Source organism: Elgaria multicarinata, chromosome 8 (genome assembly GCF_023053635.1).
Source record: "Elgaria multicarinata webbii isolate HBS135686 ecotype San Diego chromosome 8, rElgMul1.1.pri, whole genome shotgun sequence".
NCBI lineage: Eukaryota > Metazoa > Chordata > Lepidosauria > Squamata > Anguidae > Elgaria > Elgaria multicarinata.
The window spans coordinates 21,441,411-21,456,310 of record NC_086178.1 but is presented as its reverse complement, the minus strand read 5'-3'; the positions used below and the strand labels follow the sequence as shown (position 1 = coordinate 21,456,310).

General features: G+C 42.5%; 1 protein-coding gene across 4 annotated transcripts in view; it reads right to left on the bottom strand.

The window, feature by feature from the left end:
• TNIK (TRAF2 and NCK interacting kinase) overlaps window positions 1-14,900 on the bottom strand; it is a 343,273-nt gene that overhangs the window by 270,935 nt on the left and 57,438 nt on the right. For all 4 annotated transcript variants that reach the window (XM_063131980.1, XM_063131983.1, XM_063131982.1 and 1 more), the window contains exon 2: window positions 12,123-12,188. In XM_063131980.1, the coding sequence (XP_062988050.1) occupies window positions 12,123-12,188 (66 nt within the window). The remainder of the gene's footprint in view (window positions 1-12,122; window positions 12,189-14,900) is intronic.

Here is a 14,900-nt window from a genome sequence, read left to right as displayed (position 1 = left end):
GGCCAAGTTTGCTGATGACACCAAATTATTTAAAGTTGTTAAAACACAAGGGGATTGTGAAGAGCTCCAAAGGGATATCTCCAAGCTGGGAGAGTTCAATTTCATTGTAGCTGCTGCTACTACTGGTGCAGGGTCATGCTAATATATTATAGAGAATTGCTTTTTTTAGAGAATTTGGAACTACTTGTAGGCACAGGAGTTTTATACATTGTAATGTTTAGAGGATTTTTAAAAAAACAACTACAACAACAACAAACCTATAAATTTTTTTAAAATACTAATCTTATAGTTCAGGGAAAGGAACCTCGGATCTGTAGCACTGGCCAATCCAGCGCCCTCCATGGGCTCCTCCTCCTGATCTGGGGGGGGGAGTGGTGCAAAAGGGGATCTCATCATTATCTCCGATCAGAGATTCCCCTGTTCTGTTAGGGCCTGCATGACTGAGTCCTGCAAACCCCTGCTCCGCTCACCCCATGATTGGGAGATGAGTGGGGTGGGAAGGAGGTGCTCTACTCACCCGGCAATTGCAAGGGGCTGGCTCCGACAAGCACCAATGGAGTCGGTTACTCCAGGCAAAGAGGGGGAAAGTGGGTGCGTCAATGGACAATGATTTCATGGGATGGCATCCCACCCCCCTCCCCCCGGGTGATGTCATTCTGCCCATCGGCTTAGTCCAGGAGGGCAGCAATTCAGGGCACGGGCGAAAATACATTGCCTGTCTTTGTTATAATCCTTACAATCTTGACATTATACCTCTAAGGATGAGAGTTCCACGTCTGCATGTTGGGCTTGCACAGCTTGCAACATACCAAACTGGTCTTATGTGGTGAGGGTCTCAACCACCTGGCCAGCCTAGAACATGAGAGGTGGGCTACAGCTGTTTTGACAGCAATTGTGAACTGCCCAGAGAGCTTTGCCTAGTGGGCAGTATAGAAATGTAATAAATAAATAAATAAATACAATTAAAATTAAACAGCGCATAAAGTTGGCCAACTTGGCTTGGCTTTAAAAACACACACACACACTTCATTGCTCAAATGTTAATCAGTGCTGGAAATGCATTAGATGCTGGGGAAATTGTGAAATCCGACGTGAAGAAGAATAGTACTGTCAACCAGACAGATGCAATGAGCAGGCAGGCTCCAGCACAGATTACAAACTTATCAGCTAGGAACATGGGCGATGCTCCTGAGTTGCGCCACATTGCAGAAGAGGCTTGCTAAGTAGCATAGGAGGTGTTTTTAGAATGGTGTGCCTGTGCGTGCTCAGAAACATGATTGTACGCAAGGCACCCTATATATCTCTTTGGACCTCAGTGGTCTTGTTCTGGCTAGTCTGAAAGCCCAAGGGAACTCGCTTTAAGCACGCAGCAACAAGTAGTAGGATCTGTTTAGCAGATCAAAGTTGGGTTCTGCAGAAACTTTGGGGTGGGTGCATAAGAAATACTCCATCTGTGAAGCAGGTATAGTTCGAGCTTATGAAGTTAACACCAATTGGTGGAACAGAGGAGGAGGAGGAGGAGGAAACTATTGGTTGTTCTCAAAGAAACCTTCACCCCAGCCACTGGAATATTAAGAGTGCCAACAACAGCTGCAGCGAATGGTTATGCAAACCCTCTTGGCAGGAATTAACGCCAGCTGTGTGCCAGCAGTTTTACAGTGCCTGCCGAACATGTTTAGGTATGTGGGACCTCTGCAAGAGGGAATAAACACCAGCAAAGAGAAACGTTCAAGACCTCTTATCTAAGGCCGCTTCTGCGAACTAAGACAATGCAGGCTGGATATCTCTCCCGACAATGTCGGTGCCTGATTTCTTATCTCCTTTGCAATAAAGAACATGCACATTAGTACTTCCAAATAGGATCTGCAACAAAATGTGTTTGGTGTACAATGCTTCTGATCCAGATGCCAGCTAGTCAGCTGTGCCCTTTTATAGGATTTCTCCATTCCATTCTCTTTCCCCTGCTTCCTCCTACCAGACAGAATGCTCAATCCTCACTGAGCTGGGTTTGTTTTTGGGTACGTGTGTCTATGAAGCTTGAAGATTCCCCAAGCCTGCTAATACTTCCATCTTGTGTGTGTAGATGGGGCTGTTTTGGTTGCATTAAAAGACTGACGCCTGCAGAATGTCTTCACTATTAGTCTGTAGGACTGAAGTGAGGAATCCCATGCCCCGGATGTCATCCATCCTACAATGGGCCTGGTGGGAGGGGGGAGCGGTGTCATTCTGGCCCTCAGCCTAAAACTGTTCCCCACCCCTGTGTTAAGACAACTCTTTTCTGCCTATCTACTTGGCTTCTGGCTGCTCTACCTGTATATATTCGCATGTACAAACTGCAGAAAACACTACACATCTCACTATCTGGAAATTGATCCTGCAAAACTGCCCTGGCATTTTATGCATTTCTGAAAGGTCATATCCAAAAATGCACACGTGAAGGCCAGCATAGACCAAAATAGCACACAGGATTTCAACTCGGCTGCAGCCGTGGAAGAGCTGATGCATTCATAGGGCTCTGCAGATGCCAGTAAGGCGAGATTGTAAAACAAAAGGGGGAAAAATCCCAAACTACCTGGTAGCTACAAATCGCTGATTCCCCTCCATCATTTCAGCTGGAACCCAGGTAGCTTCAGGGGACAGAAGGGCGAAAGCACCTTTAGCTCAGGCTACTCATAAAGTCCAAATAATAACACAACATAATGGTGTGAAGGCGTATGTGGGCTGACTTCTTTGTTTTGGTCCCCCTCCCCTTTCCAGAATTCTCTGTATCTTTCGCACAAATCAAGTAGCACAAGATGTACCAGTTGCTCTGGTAACAAGACTCCCCCTCCTCCTCCTCCTCCCCCCCCCCCCCGGCCACTCTCTTCTGTCAAAGAAACATAACTCTGAAGAGTTCTCCTAGGAAAATGTACTTGCCTAAGAAGTCAACATTTCTGAAGCTCAGCTTTCTAATACACAATGTTGTTCTTCTAAAGAAGATGAGGCAAATACACCAGGAACTTTCTTCGGAGTACAATTTATTTACAATTGGGTTGGCATTAAACACATTGGGCCTGTTCCGACAACACGCTAAGCCATAATGTTTAACTCAAAATGCTTAACCACCATGGCTCAGCGTGTCGTGTGAACAGGATCAATACATACCAGAGCAAACCAGGGTTTGACATCGAAAATACCCCTACCCCTAGGGTCTCCAACATTCAGCCCAAGGGTATCTCTCTTGCTACAGACCAGGTTCCCTGCCCCTCCTGATTTTCTTAAATTTCTTAGGCCTTTTTTTAAAAAGTAATTTTAAAAAGTAATTAAAAAACAGAGCGGTTGAGAGGATGTGAAGCAAAACGTTTCCCTCCCATGCCATCTGTATGTGGAATCAGAAGAGTGGTTTAAGAGTTTTGGAGCTCAGACCCCCACCTCTGCCTTGTACTTAAGTTTTGGGGACTTTTCTTTTAGTCTTATCAGTTTGCCTTCTGGGAAATGAGTATTTTGTGATTAGCCATGACCACCATGGTAGCCATTTTATGAATGGGTAAGCCCCCACCCACCCACAGGTGAAGTTTTGTGAAAGCACCCATGGCACACTCTACAAAAGTACCCTTCCCTAGTTGCTGTTTTATTGGACATAATACTATATAAACATATACAGTATGTATAATTATTAGTAGGAAGCCAATTGTGTAAAGTAATGCCTTTTTTGTCTTGTTACTTGATTACTTATTATTGTAGTTATAACAAGTCAGTAAGTTGAATTATAAGCTTCCTTATTAGTTAAACTGGATTGTGAGGCAATTTTTGTATGAAATCTTGGTATTAACTTTTACACATTTTTCTTAACGTATTAATCACTTTCACACCATATGTTTTCAAATTTATTGTATGTTCGCATTTCATAATTTATGAAGCAGCTCTAAATTTTAGAGTTTATATGCAACTGTTTGCATATTTTCAGTTTTTACAACAACCCTGAAGGGTGGATTTAAATGATTTAAATCAGCAAGAAAAAAAAGGCTGATTTAAATCAAGTTTCCCATTGGTACTTCTCCATGGTGCTAACCTCTAAATCATGTTAATGTATAGCTAACTAGAGTATTATTTATACTGTTTATTCTCACAGTCTTGCATTTATTTCTGTCGCACTGTATATGGTTTGGATGCTTTCCATTTCTACTTATAGCGAGAATGGCCGCATTGACATGATCCACCAAAATTGCAGAGAATTCTTAGTGTTCACAAGCACCAGGCTAGTGCACACAGCCTGTTCACTCTCACTTGGCAGCTCAACTAACTAGAAACTCACCAGGATTCAAAAAGTTAGTAGTATGTCCAAACCAAGACTCCAGCCTTGTTACTGCCAAACAAGCCAGGAATAGGAAACCAATATCCTGTCTTCAGGCTCTGGCTTGTTTTCAAACCTTGGTTTCTGAACCTGGCTTGTGTTAAATTTGACGGGGCTGTTTACACAACATGCTGAACAACCACCACGAACAACCCAACAACAAACCATGGGTTCTCAAGGTGGTTTGTTTGATAAAATAAGCCACAATGCATAGTTAACAGGCCACCCTGGCTATATTCAAACAGGACACTAACCTACAGTTTAACAAACAACCCACAGTTCAAAACAACTCGCACTCAACCACTGAGTGTGGGTTAGCGTGTTGTGTGAACAGCCCCAATGTAAACCATGATTTCCAGTCGACTCCGGAAGTTGTGGTTGACTAAAAGTGGAACTGGAAGTTCCCAACCTTCTCCAGTGTTTTAACTAAGAAAATGTTTCAGTGGCACTTCTGAGGAGTTTTTCACTTTTTACTCAATTACCTACTCTATGACAAGTACAATCAAAGAGCTAACAGAGAGGCTAGCAGATCAAGTGCAAAATACAAACAAACACAAACACACACACACACCCCAAATTACAGCAGTAGGTTTTGGGATGCTGCTGTTTGATAATGAAAGTCAAATTTGATTCTGTTCAGCAACAATTGCCCAGGAAACAATTCTGTTGTGCTTTATGGTAATTTTTCTTACTCAGCTAAAAAGTCTGTGATTAATTAAACCGTTCACCATCACTCTCTCAGACAGAGCAGCTTTCTCCAACCTAGTGCCCTCCAGATGTTTTGGACTTAAACTCCCATCAGTTCTAGCTTGGGAGTTGCAGTTGAAAACATCTGGAGGACACCAGGTGGGGGAGGAACCGAAATGGAGAGATAATAGGGCAGTTGATTATTCAAACAATGACAGCCATCACTGCCTTGGCATCAACCCCATCAAATTCCCCAGGGTCCTCCTAAGAAGTGTCGACAATCTGCAATAACTATTCCCATATGAGAACCACATTTTGCGACACACAGAAAATGTTAACAATCTCGACTTTCTGCACCAACTCAGAAACAGGCACATTTCAAGAGCTGATTCTCACAGATGCGGTTCAATTTCTTTAGACTAGATTACAGGTAGCCAACTCTTGTGAGTAGAGTCCACTGGAAAGCATTGCATTTGAGGTGAGGTGGGTTGTTATGAATGCAATCTCTCTGGCTTCAAATCTGAATGTAAGAACATAAGAAGAACCATGTTGGATCAGACCAAGGATCCATCAAATCCAGTAGTCTGTTCACACAGTGGCCAAGCAGCAGCCCGTGGGAAACCCACAAGCAGGACATGAGTGCAACAGCACCCTCCCACCATGTTCCCCAGGAACTGGTGTATACAGTTCTGATACTGTATACACTGGAGGTAGCACATAGTCATCAGGACAAGTAGCCATTGAAAGCCTTCTCCTCCAGGAATTTGTCCACCCCCCTATTAATCTGTGATGGGCTAGTCACATATGGAAGTCATCATCTGAAGTTGCAGCCACCTTTCAGAATCTTGACTGAAAGAACTGGGCATGTTTAGCCTTGAGAAGAGAAGACTGAGGGGAGACACAATAGCACTCTTCAAGTACTTGAAAGGTTGTCACACAGAGAGGGGCCAGGATCTCTTCTCGATCATCCCAGAGTACAGGACATGGAATAATGGGCTTAAGTTACAGGAAGCCAGATTCCAGCTGAACATCAGGGGAAAAAACTTCCTGACTGTTAGAGCAGTACAACAATGGGACCAATTACCTAAGGAGGTAGTGGGCTCTCCCATACTAGAGGCATTCAAGAGGCAGCTAGACAGTCATCTGTTGGGTATGCTTTAAGGTAGATTCCTGCATTGAGCAGGGGGTTGGACTCGATGGCCTTAGAGGACCCTACCAACTATTCTATGATGCTATGAATCTATGATAAATGATGAACAAGGATATATAAGCTCCCCATTTGTCAGCCTAACACTACAATCCTAGTTACTGTTCCTCAAACACATGAAAGGAGAGTTAATATGCAAAGTGTACACACATGTATAGCATTTCTGAGCTTACTCCGTGCCATCATTCAGGGGTTAGGGTGACATCAGGGCATTCAATTGGACTTGAGATCCACAGGGCCTAGCGTCCTATGGAATTCACAGGATAAATGAAGGATAGCTCGTAACTTGATCCCCAAACAATTTTTAATTGTGCTAATAATTTCTTAGGAGTCTCTTGGTGAATACAGGGAGCAGCAAAAAGAATTGTCAAATATTTAAATAAAACTGTCTATATAAAATTACTATTGGAAAACTACTTATCACTTTTTTTTAACATGGCTGTGTGGACTGTAAAAACTACAGCACAAAAGGGGACGGGTTAAAAAGCCTCTATCCTTCCATTGCTGATCTTTTCTTTTAAATTGCACCCTTAATAGTTGCAATATTTAAAACGGGGGGGGGGAGGAAAAAAAAGAGTCGACCTGTCACAAAACTCATAAAATGACATGTAATGTTATCCCACCTTTCTGGAAGTACTTACCCATCCCAGGTTACAGACAGTTGTATCGTCAGCACAACAACTTCGCCAAGAAAAAAATAGTTTAACATCATATCTAATAACAATATCTATCCTTCATTAACTAGCTGTTGAAATTCACAGATGTTGGCTTTATGTAAAGTATCTGCTGCAGCCATCAAGTTCACAGAAATCCAGCTTTCGTATTTGTAAACAAGTAGGTTTCTAGACCTCACCATATTCAGAATACTTAAAAAAAAAAACACTGAAGGCTTTATCTGTTAAAGACTCTAAGGCAACCTGGTGCCCTCCAGTTCCTTAGAACTGCAACTCCCACCAGGCCCAGCCAGAATGGCCAATGTCAAGGATTATGGGCATTCTGAACTAGAAGGCACTGCTTATCTGTCCCTGGTAAGGGTTTGTTCCAGGTGATCCTAGGAGTAAATCACTTCCCACCACCACTCATTTCAAGTGCAATTTCCTTCTTTAGGTGATCCTTCTTTATGTAATTTTTGTGAACCGCCCAGAGAGCTTCGGCTATTAGGCGGTATAAAAATGTAATAAATAAATAAATAAATAAATCCTCCCAACATGTTACATCCATTCCCCACTGAACACAGATGGATGTGTATCGCTCAGAACTTTGTGGGTTTGATTTCTCTGCTATTGAAAAGAAAGCAGGGAAAATTAAGAGGGCTCCTCCATTAAAAGGCACTGCTGTGTCTCTGTGGAAAAGGGGTGTGCATTGCACAACCTTCCAAAAAAAAAAGCTATTTAAAGCTCACTGGGCTTGCAAAATAACAGAGGCGCGGTTGTAAGGGCAGGCGGTAGTTTTGTTAGAACTAAGGTAGTAGCAGTTATCTGCATGTGGGAGGTGAATGAAGAACAAGGCGTTTCAAAACAAACCACTACCCCCTGGGCAACAGCTCAGGCCTCGGATCTGACAAGCCTTGATCTAAAAGATCGGAAGGCATTTCAGAGAGGAAAAGGAAACAAAGAACACACACACACCCCCGAGTGAACCCTGTTCAAGGTTAAATAATTCCTCCCTCTTGCCACAGACAAGAAGCAAAAATTATTGCCTATAGCATATCCAGCTACAATTAATGTGCTCGCTATCCTAAAATCATTTCTCAGCAGAGCAAAAGAGGTCAAATATGGTTCAGTCAATCTTGAATTTTTCAAAGAAGACGAAGAAGCTCAGCAGATTCTTTCCCCCAGCACCACCGCTTAGAACTGAAAAGCCTTCAGCCGTGAGCATACAATGAATTTCCGCAGTCAGTTTTCCCCACAATTCCTTATGTTAATTTTAAGATGCTAGAAAATTAACATGACAACAACTTAAACAGATTAGAGAGATGCAACCAGAGCCTGTTGGTGATTGCTAAATAATATAACAACCTGATTGATTCACTTGAAAGAGATAAGCGACACCGATGTCTGTTCTCATTCAAGTAAGAATTTTTCCGATTAAGCTATGCTGCTAGGAGGGATGAGGATTCATTCATCCGCTTTTGAATGACCAGACTTCACTTAAGCCACACATTTACAGGATCATTTCCAGCCAAGAGAGAATTCTTTTCTACTATTTCTGCCCAGTTTTTCTTCCTTTCAGCCATACACACTGCTAAAATTCTGGAAAGCTTTTCAAAACAACCTCATCTCCTGAACACACACACCCAAAGCCCTGAGCCCTAAATTATGATCTGGTGGTGAAAACTTAGTGAAGAAATGATGCGCAGGATGGCCAGAGGAACTCCCCTCCTGAGTCAATTCTGATATGGAAGACCCAGGCAGTAGGGCCCACGTCAAGGTTCGGCATGGTCCGGCACCCACCAAGGCCCTCAACTGAGTAGGGGGCCATGACAAGAGCTCTCTGGAGTTGCTCCTCCCCTTCACCACTGCCACCTCCTTGTTCACCCGCCTCTCATTCTGAACCAGACAATGGTAGTAATGAGAAGGAGAACATAAAAATATAAGAGCCCTGCTGGAACAGAGCAACTCTGTTCACAACATGGCCGGACAGCTGTCGACCAGGGATCCATAAGCAAGACACAGTGCAACAGCACTCTTCCACCCATGTTCCCCAGCAACTGGTATATATTAGCTTAGTGCCTCTGGTACTGGAGGTAGCACATAGCCATCAGGACTAGAAGCCATTGATAGCCTTCTTCTGGAATTTATCCAACCCCCTTTTTAAAGCCACCCAAATTGGTGGCCATCACTATCTTGTGGCAGTGAATTCCATACCATTGCCAACTTGCTCACTGGCTCTCCGCCAGCACTGCCAGGTAGAAGCCAAACTCATCTAGTAAAAGTAAATACAAAAAGTTTCAGGATGCTTCTAGACAAGACTTTTATTGTGCAGTCAGTCACAGAATTTTAGGGGAGGTAGGTCCAGATAGTGTTGTCTTCCAGATCTAACCTTCCTGTACGTGTTTCTCACCACTAAAAGTAACTGATGTTACACAAAGGTTTTTTAGTTCAACTGAGTGAAATGCTTTTTAAGAGTAGATTTTACTCATTCAAAATTTGTAGTATTGCAATTTTATGTAAATCAATCTACAGCATTAGAGGACGATAAAACACCACTATATAATAATATATAATATATAATATAATATATAATATTGAAGAGTTCAATATTATAAAGTTTAAGTCAATATCCAAAAACGTTGGTAGTCTTTAATATTGTGGCTGCATGGGAGTATTTCTGTCCAAATGATGCATTTTTTAGTCCCGGCCCCCCTCCCATGCTGCCCAGATGGGAAAAACTAAGCTATATATACTTCGCAACTCGTGGTAACAAAGTAATTAGAAGACAAAGACTTTCTTGACTTTAGTAGTGGCAACTACTGAAGGTGCCTTGAATAATTTAATAATAGTTTCAGTTACTCTTGCTTATTTCTAGTGATATTTAAGTAACCCAATGGATATCACTGGCATCTCAAAAGGGGGTGGAATCCAACTCTCAATACAAAAAAACAAAACAAAACTGGATACAAATTATGTTTTAGATTTGATTGCAACCTTAGCATCCAAGATTTCACTAAAAAAAAATAGATAGCAAAATGTCAATAAAAAGAGATGGGAAACAACATAAGCTTTGGGAGATAATATTTCTCATTTGCTTTGCCACTGAAACATTAAGCTTTCAAAAGGATGTTGTAGTCACATTTTCCAGCAGTACTTATTAGAAATATGCACATGCTTAGAACTAGGTCAACTCTACAGTTATTTTACCAGCAGAGAGAAACTGTTTAGACATCACTCTAATGCTCTTAGCCTCAGCAAACCAGGGCAGAGCAGTTTTGAAATTAAACAATATAATAAGAAGAAAAATAGCTACTCAGTAGAAATATCTCCTGTGCCAAGATTAAAAAAGAAAAAGAAAGAAGTGGAAGATTCTGCAGAATGTAACTTTAGTAAAGGTTTAACACTACTTTGGAAATTTATGCTCCTGGAGAAATCCAGAAGTTTCCATTCAATTTTGGTTCACTTGCATTCTTCTATCATCCTTACTGAAAAACTTCGCCTACAGCAATAGGAGGATACAAAAACCAGAATAAGAATGAATGTTTCCTGACAGATTATCAGCCTATTCTACTTCCCTCTTTTATTTGGGGGGTGGGGAAGGAGAAGAAAAGGAAATGTCATTGCATCTTAACATATAAATGCAAAAGGCATCACTTTCACAAACATTGTCTTAAAGGGAAAACCCAAAAACTGTGGCGGTAGGTAACACAAATTTCTGGTTAACGTGTTGCCTCTTGCTTAGGGCCAGTTACCATTTAAAAAAAAAATCCAGGTAAGAATCAGTGCAACATCTATACACCTTTAAAATCTTTACCCTACCTCCCAAGGATTAGCCCAAATGAAGTAATAGTGTAACTTTTCTGAAAAATGTACTTTGGCTTTGGACTTTCACAGCCCACCAGAAGCCTCTGCCCACACACCTTTGGTCTCTCTGAAGATAATGATGAGAATAGTTAAGAACATCTTCTTGGCTGTTCCAAGAGATCAGGATGGGCAACAAGAGAAGATGCTATCTCAAGAATTTAAGGTTCTAAAATAACTTGGAATCTTGTATCAAAGAGATAACCCAAGATGTTTGGGTGCCTGAAGCAGATCATTAAAACGACACTCCCAGAAAACAAGAAAACAATTCAACACAAGATCCATGATATCAAAGGTTCGCTACCTGATTTCAAATTTGCTACCTGAGACGCCACAGCCTGCCTTATGGTAGGGCCGCTGAGTGTTTTGTGCCAATCCATGGTGGAATCACAAAAGAAAACAAAAGCCAAGAAAGGAGACCCCACTGAAGATGCAAAAAAAAAAAAAAAAAAGGCAAAGGCAAAAGGGTAGAACAAAGGATTTTTTTAAAAATACGATAAACCAAATCAAATGCGTTTCGGACCCTTAGGTCCTTCCTCAGGGTAATTTGACACAGTCTAAAGTAAATCATCTGCGAGACTTGGGGTTATGAAGTAGATGATATTCCTTCCACTGTGTCAAATTGCCTTGAGAAAGGACCTAAGTGTCCCAAAAGTGTCAGATCTGGATTATTGTATTAAAAAAACATCCTTTGTTCTACCTGTTTGCCTTTAGCTTTTTTTTGGCATCTTATGGTAGGGCCGGCCATGTCTTGAAACATACAGACACTGGAACAAACATACCCCCAGTAAGCCCCAACAAGTTATTCAGACTACCAGATCATAACCCACGCACACCTAATAGCTCCACAATAGCAAAGATGAAGCAGCCATGGCTTTCTTGCCCCATTCCTTCCAGCCTTGCTACTGAACCCGCCACCCACCCAGCACAAATTCTTGGCTTTCTTTTGCTGGAGCAAGGGTGACTCATTCTGCCTCACAGAAAGTGGGAGGGTGAGGTGGGGGAAAGGACAGGATCAGGAGAAGCCTTTCTGATTCATCTTTGCCTACTGCAGGACTTCTAAGGGACATGCATGTTCTCCAGGGCCTGTGATCTGTCAACTTTAACTTCTACCAGGAGCCAGCCACAACTTTCTTAATCAGCCTGGGAAGATTTCTCTTCGTTTTGAAATATGTTTCTGCATTAATACAAAGTATTTCCCAATTATAGATCCACAGCCTGGCACATGATGTTCTCTTTCACAATTGTACATTTTAGAAAGTGGGCGGGGGGGGGGGACATGCCCCAGTTAATCACTTGGAAACCAATAGCAATCGAAGACAGATAAGCAAGGAATGTTTAGCATGTAATCTCATGTATGGGAAAGTTACATAACACATACCTTATAAACTTGCCCGTAGGTTCCATTGCCAACAAGTTCAACCAATTCAAAGATGCCTGCAGGATCCTAAGACAGAGAAAGAGAAAAAGCAAGAACTTTTAAAGATAGCTAACAAAATATATTGAAAAGTGGCAGCAAAAATACTTTGTTACACCCATCCAGTCAGCATTTCACAAGGGCACTATTTAAAGGGTGGGGCAGAGACAGTTTTTGGATAAGTGAGGGCAAGATTCAGAGCAAGGGTCAAATGCCTTCTGTAGGGTAGATGTCCATTCATTCATTCATTCATTCATTCAATTCATTCACCACACTTCTATACTGACCAAAAGTCAGAGCTCTCTGGGCAGTTTACAAAAATTTAAAAAACTAATATACAACAGCGCAATACAAAACCACAAGGTAAGGAAATATAAAAAGCAATTTTAAAAAGCAACAGCAAAGATCCTAGGACGTGTTAAAAAGCCTTATCATATGTTGTCAAATGCCTGGGAGTAAAGTCTTAACCTGACGCCAAAAAGCAGGTACCTAAAGTACTTCACTGCTTTAGACCAGGACACCACACTGCCGCCTGGTTGGCCAATGCCAGCATTGGCCTGTTTACACCCGCAGGCACCCAGTGGCCACAATATTTTATTATTAGTAGTAGTATTAGTATTAGTATTAGTATTAGTATTATCATTTCTATACCGCTCCAAAATGAAGCTCTCCCCCAATAAGGGGGAAGCGGCAGCACACGATATGAGGTTGGACCAGAGAGGCCAACCAGCTGCTCAGCATGGATGGACTCCTCTCCATCCGCACTGCGCGCTACTCATCAGATCCGTGCTGCCCACCTGACCCTGTTTGCTGCATGCATTAAGCCACTAGGTGGTCCACAGCTACCTGGCACATGGCTTCCCACTCCCTCGCCGAGCTGCCATTTTGCATAAAAATGGCAGCTTGGTGTTGTACATAAAGGGCCATTTTGCACTATTTACGCCTGTAATCTTGTGTAAATAGCCTCTTTATGGCCGCCATTTGCGCAAAATGGCCCTTTTGCGGCTTGGCAAGGGGATCCCCACATTTGCTCGACCTGGAACACACCAAGTTGGCAAGTGCAGGGATCTGTGGACTGGCATCTGGGGGGCCGAACCGGCAAGAAATCACTGCCCCTCAAGGCCCAGCTGAAGACCTGCAACATCCCTACCTGCTGCTCTCTTACTGCGGCAAATGTTACAGTGGGAGAGTAGCTGTTGGGGCTCTCCAGAGCACTTGCTGGAGGCAGTTATGAGGTAGTGGTAGGCCTTCCTGGTGGGGGCAAAGGGAGAGCAATGGTAGCTTCTCCACCACCTGAAACGGTGTTTTAGCCCATGTAATGGTAGAGCTGGCCCTGATGAAAAGGTAACAATGGTGCCAGGCAGGTCTCTCTGGGAAGAGCATTCTACAGTCAGGGCGCCACCCCTGAGAATGCCCTCTCCCTTGTTGCCATCCTTCAAACCTCACTCAGAGGAGGCACTTAGAGGAGGACCTCAAGTTATAATCGTAGCATATGGGCAGATTCAATTTAAAGTGCAAAAGAAACAATGCAATTTAAGAACACTGGTTTCGGTTACTCTTTAATATGCCATCCCAACATTACTAATCCTTGTGCTTTCAGCTTCTGTTTTAAACATTTTAAAAGGTTTAACTGATGCATTTTTGCATTTTAAGCTTTGGTTTTGTAATCTGCTTAGGGATCTTTAGATATATAAATTGCTTAAATAAACAAAAAAACAATCAGAAATGTACATGTTCTAGAAAAGGGGTGAGCATAAGGTAGATCGGAATAGATCTCTGGATGATTTGCAGTAAAACGGAAAGGATTTGTGACTCCCAATTTTATAACATATTGGTCAGTGAAGCTTTCCCCCTCTGAAATTAGTTTGCTTACAATGAAGGGTTTGGGGAAGATTAGGGCAGTATCCAACAGTAGTCCTATGTAAATTACACTCATCCACTTCAATGAGTCTACTCTGTATAGGGAGAACACTGGGATACTACCCCAGGAATGGACTTCTGTGCAAAAGAACTAGTGAGCTTGGTTCTGGTTACCGATCACAAATTCTGGGCTGCGAATGTGCTCAGAGGCACCCTGTTCCTTAATTCTTGGCATGTGATCACCTGCCTGAGCCACTATCTTGCACTTGGCTCAAGTTGTGGGATCTCAGAGTTTCAATAAGAAAACAAAGTAGATCCTGCAAGCCTGAAATCTACCCAATCCCCACTGTATGGAAACATTAACGTGTTGTGCGTAGGGCCCTGTCAGGGCAAGCCTGCTTGGCAACTATCAACACAGCCCTCGCGCAGCAAGAGATACCACAGCCAATTTTTAAAATGTTGCCTTTCACGTCACTGTAGACTACGGAGAGCGTTTTGCAGGATGGGGTTGGGCTGAAACACTCAGCCACAAAGACGTTAAGGGCCTCCCAGCTGGAAAGGTGCCACAAGGCAAGGAGAATGTAGAGCACAGCTGGACCCACAGCATTCACACAGAAGCACACAGCTCAAAATGGACAAAGACGTGGGATGTTTCTATAACCTAAAGGGCATTTTGTGCCATTAGAGCAGCAGGTTCCTATTGGCAGAGAAAAGGGAACAGGGAACAGAGTAAAAAAGCAGCAGCTATTGATTGTCAAGCTTATCCAACTGCATGAAACAAAATTGAGGGGGGTGGGGAGAAGATAAATATGTTTTTAAAGAACACTGGTGCCAAACAAATACGTTCTTCTTTGTTCGTCATTAAAATCGAGAGCCAGAGAA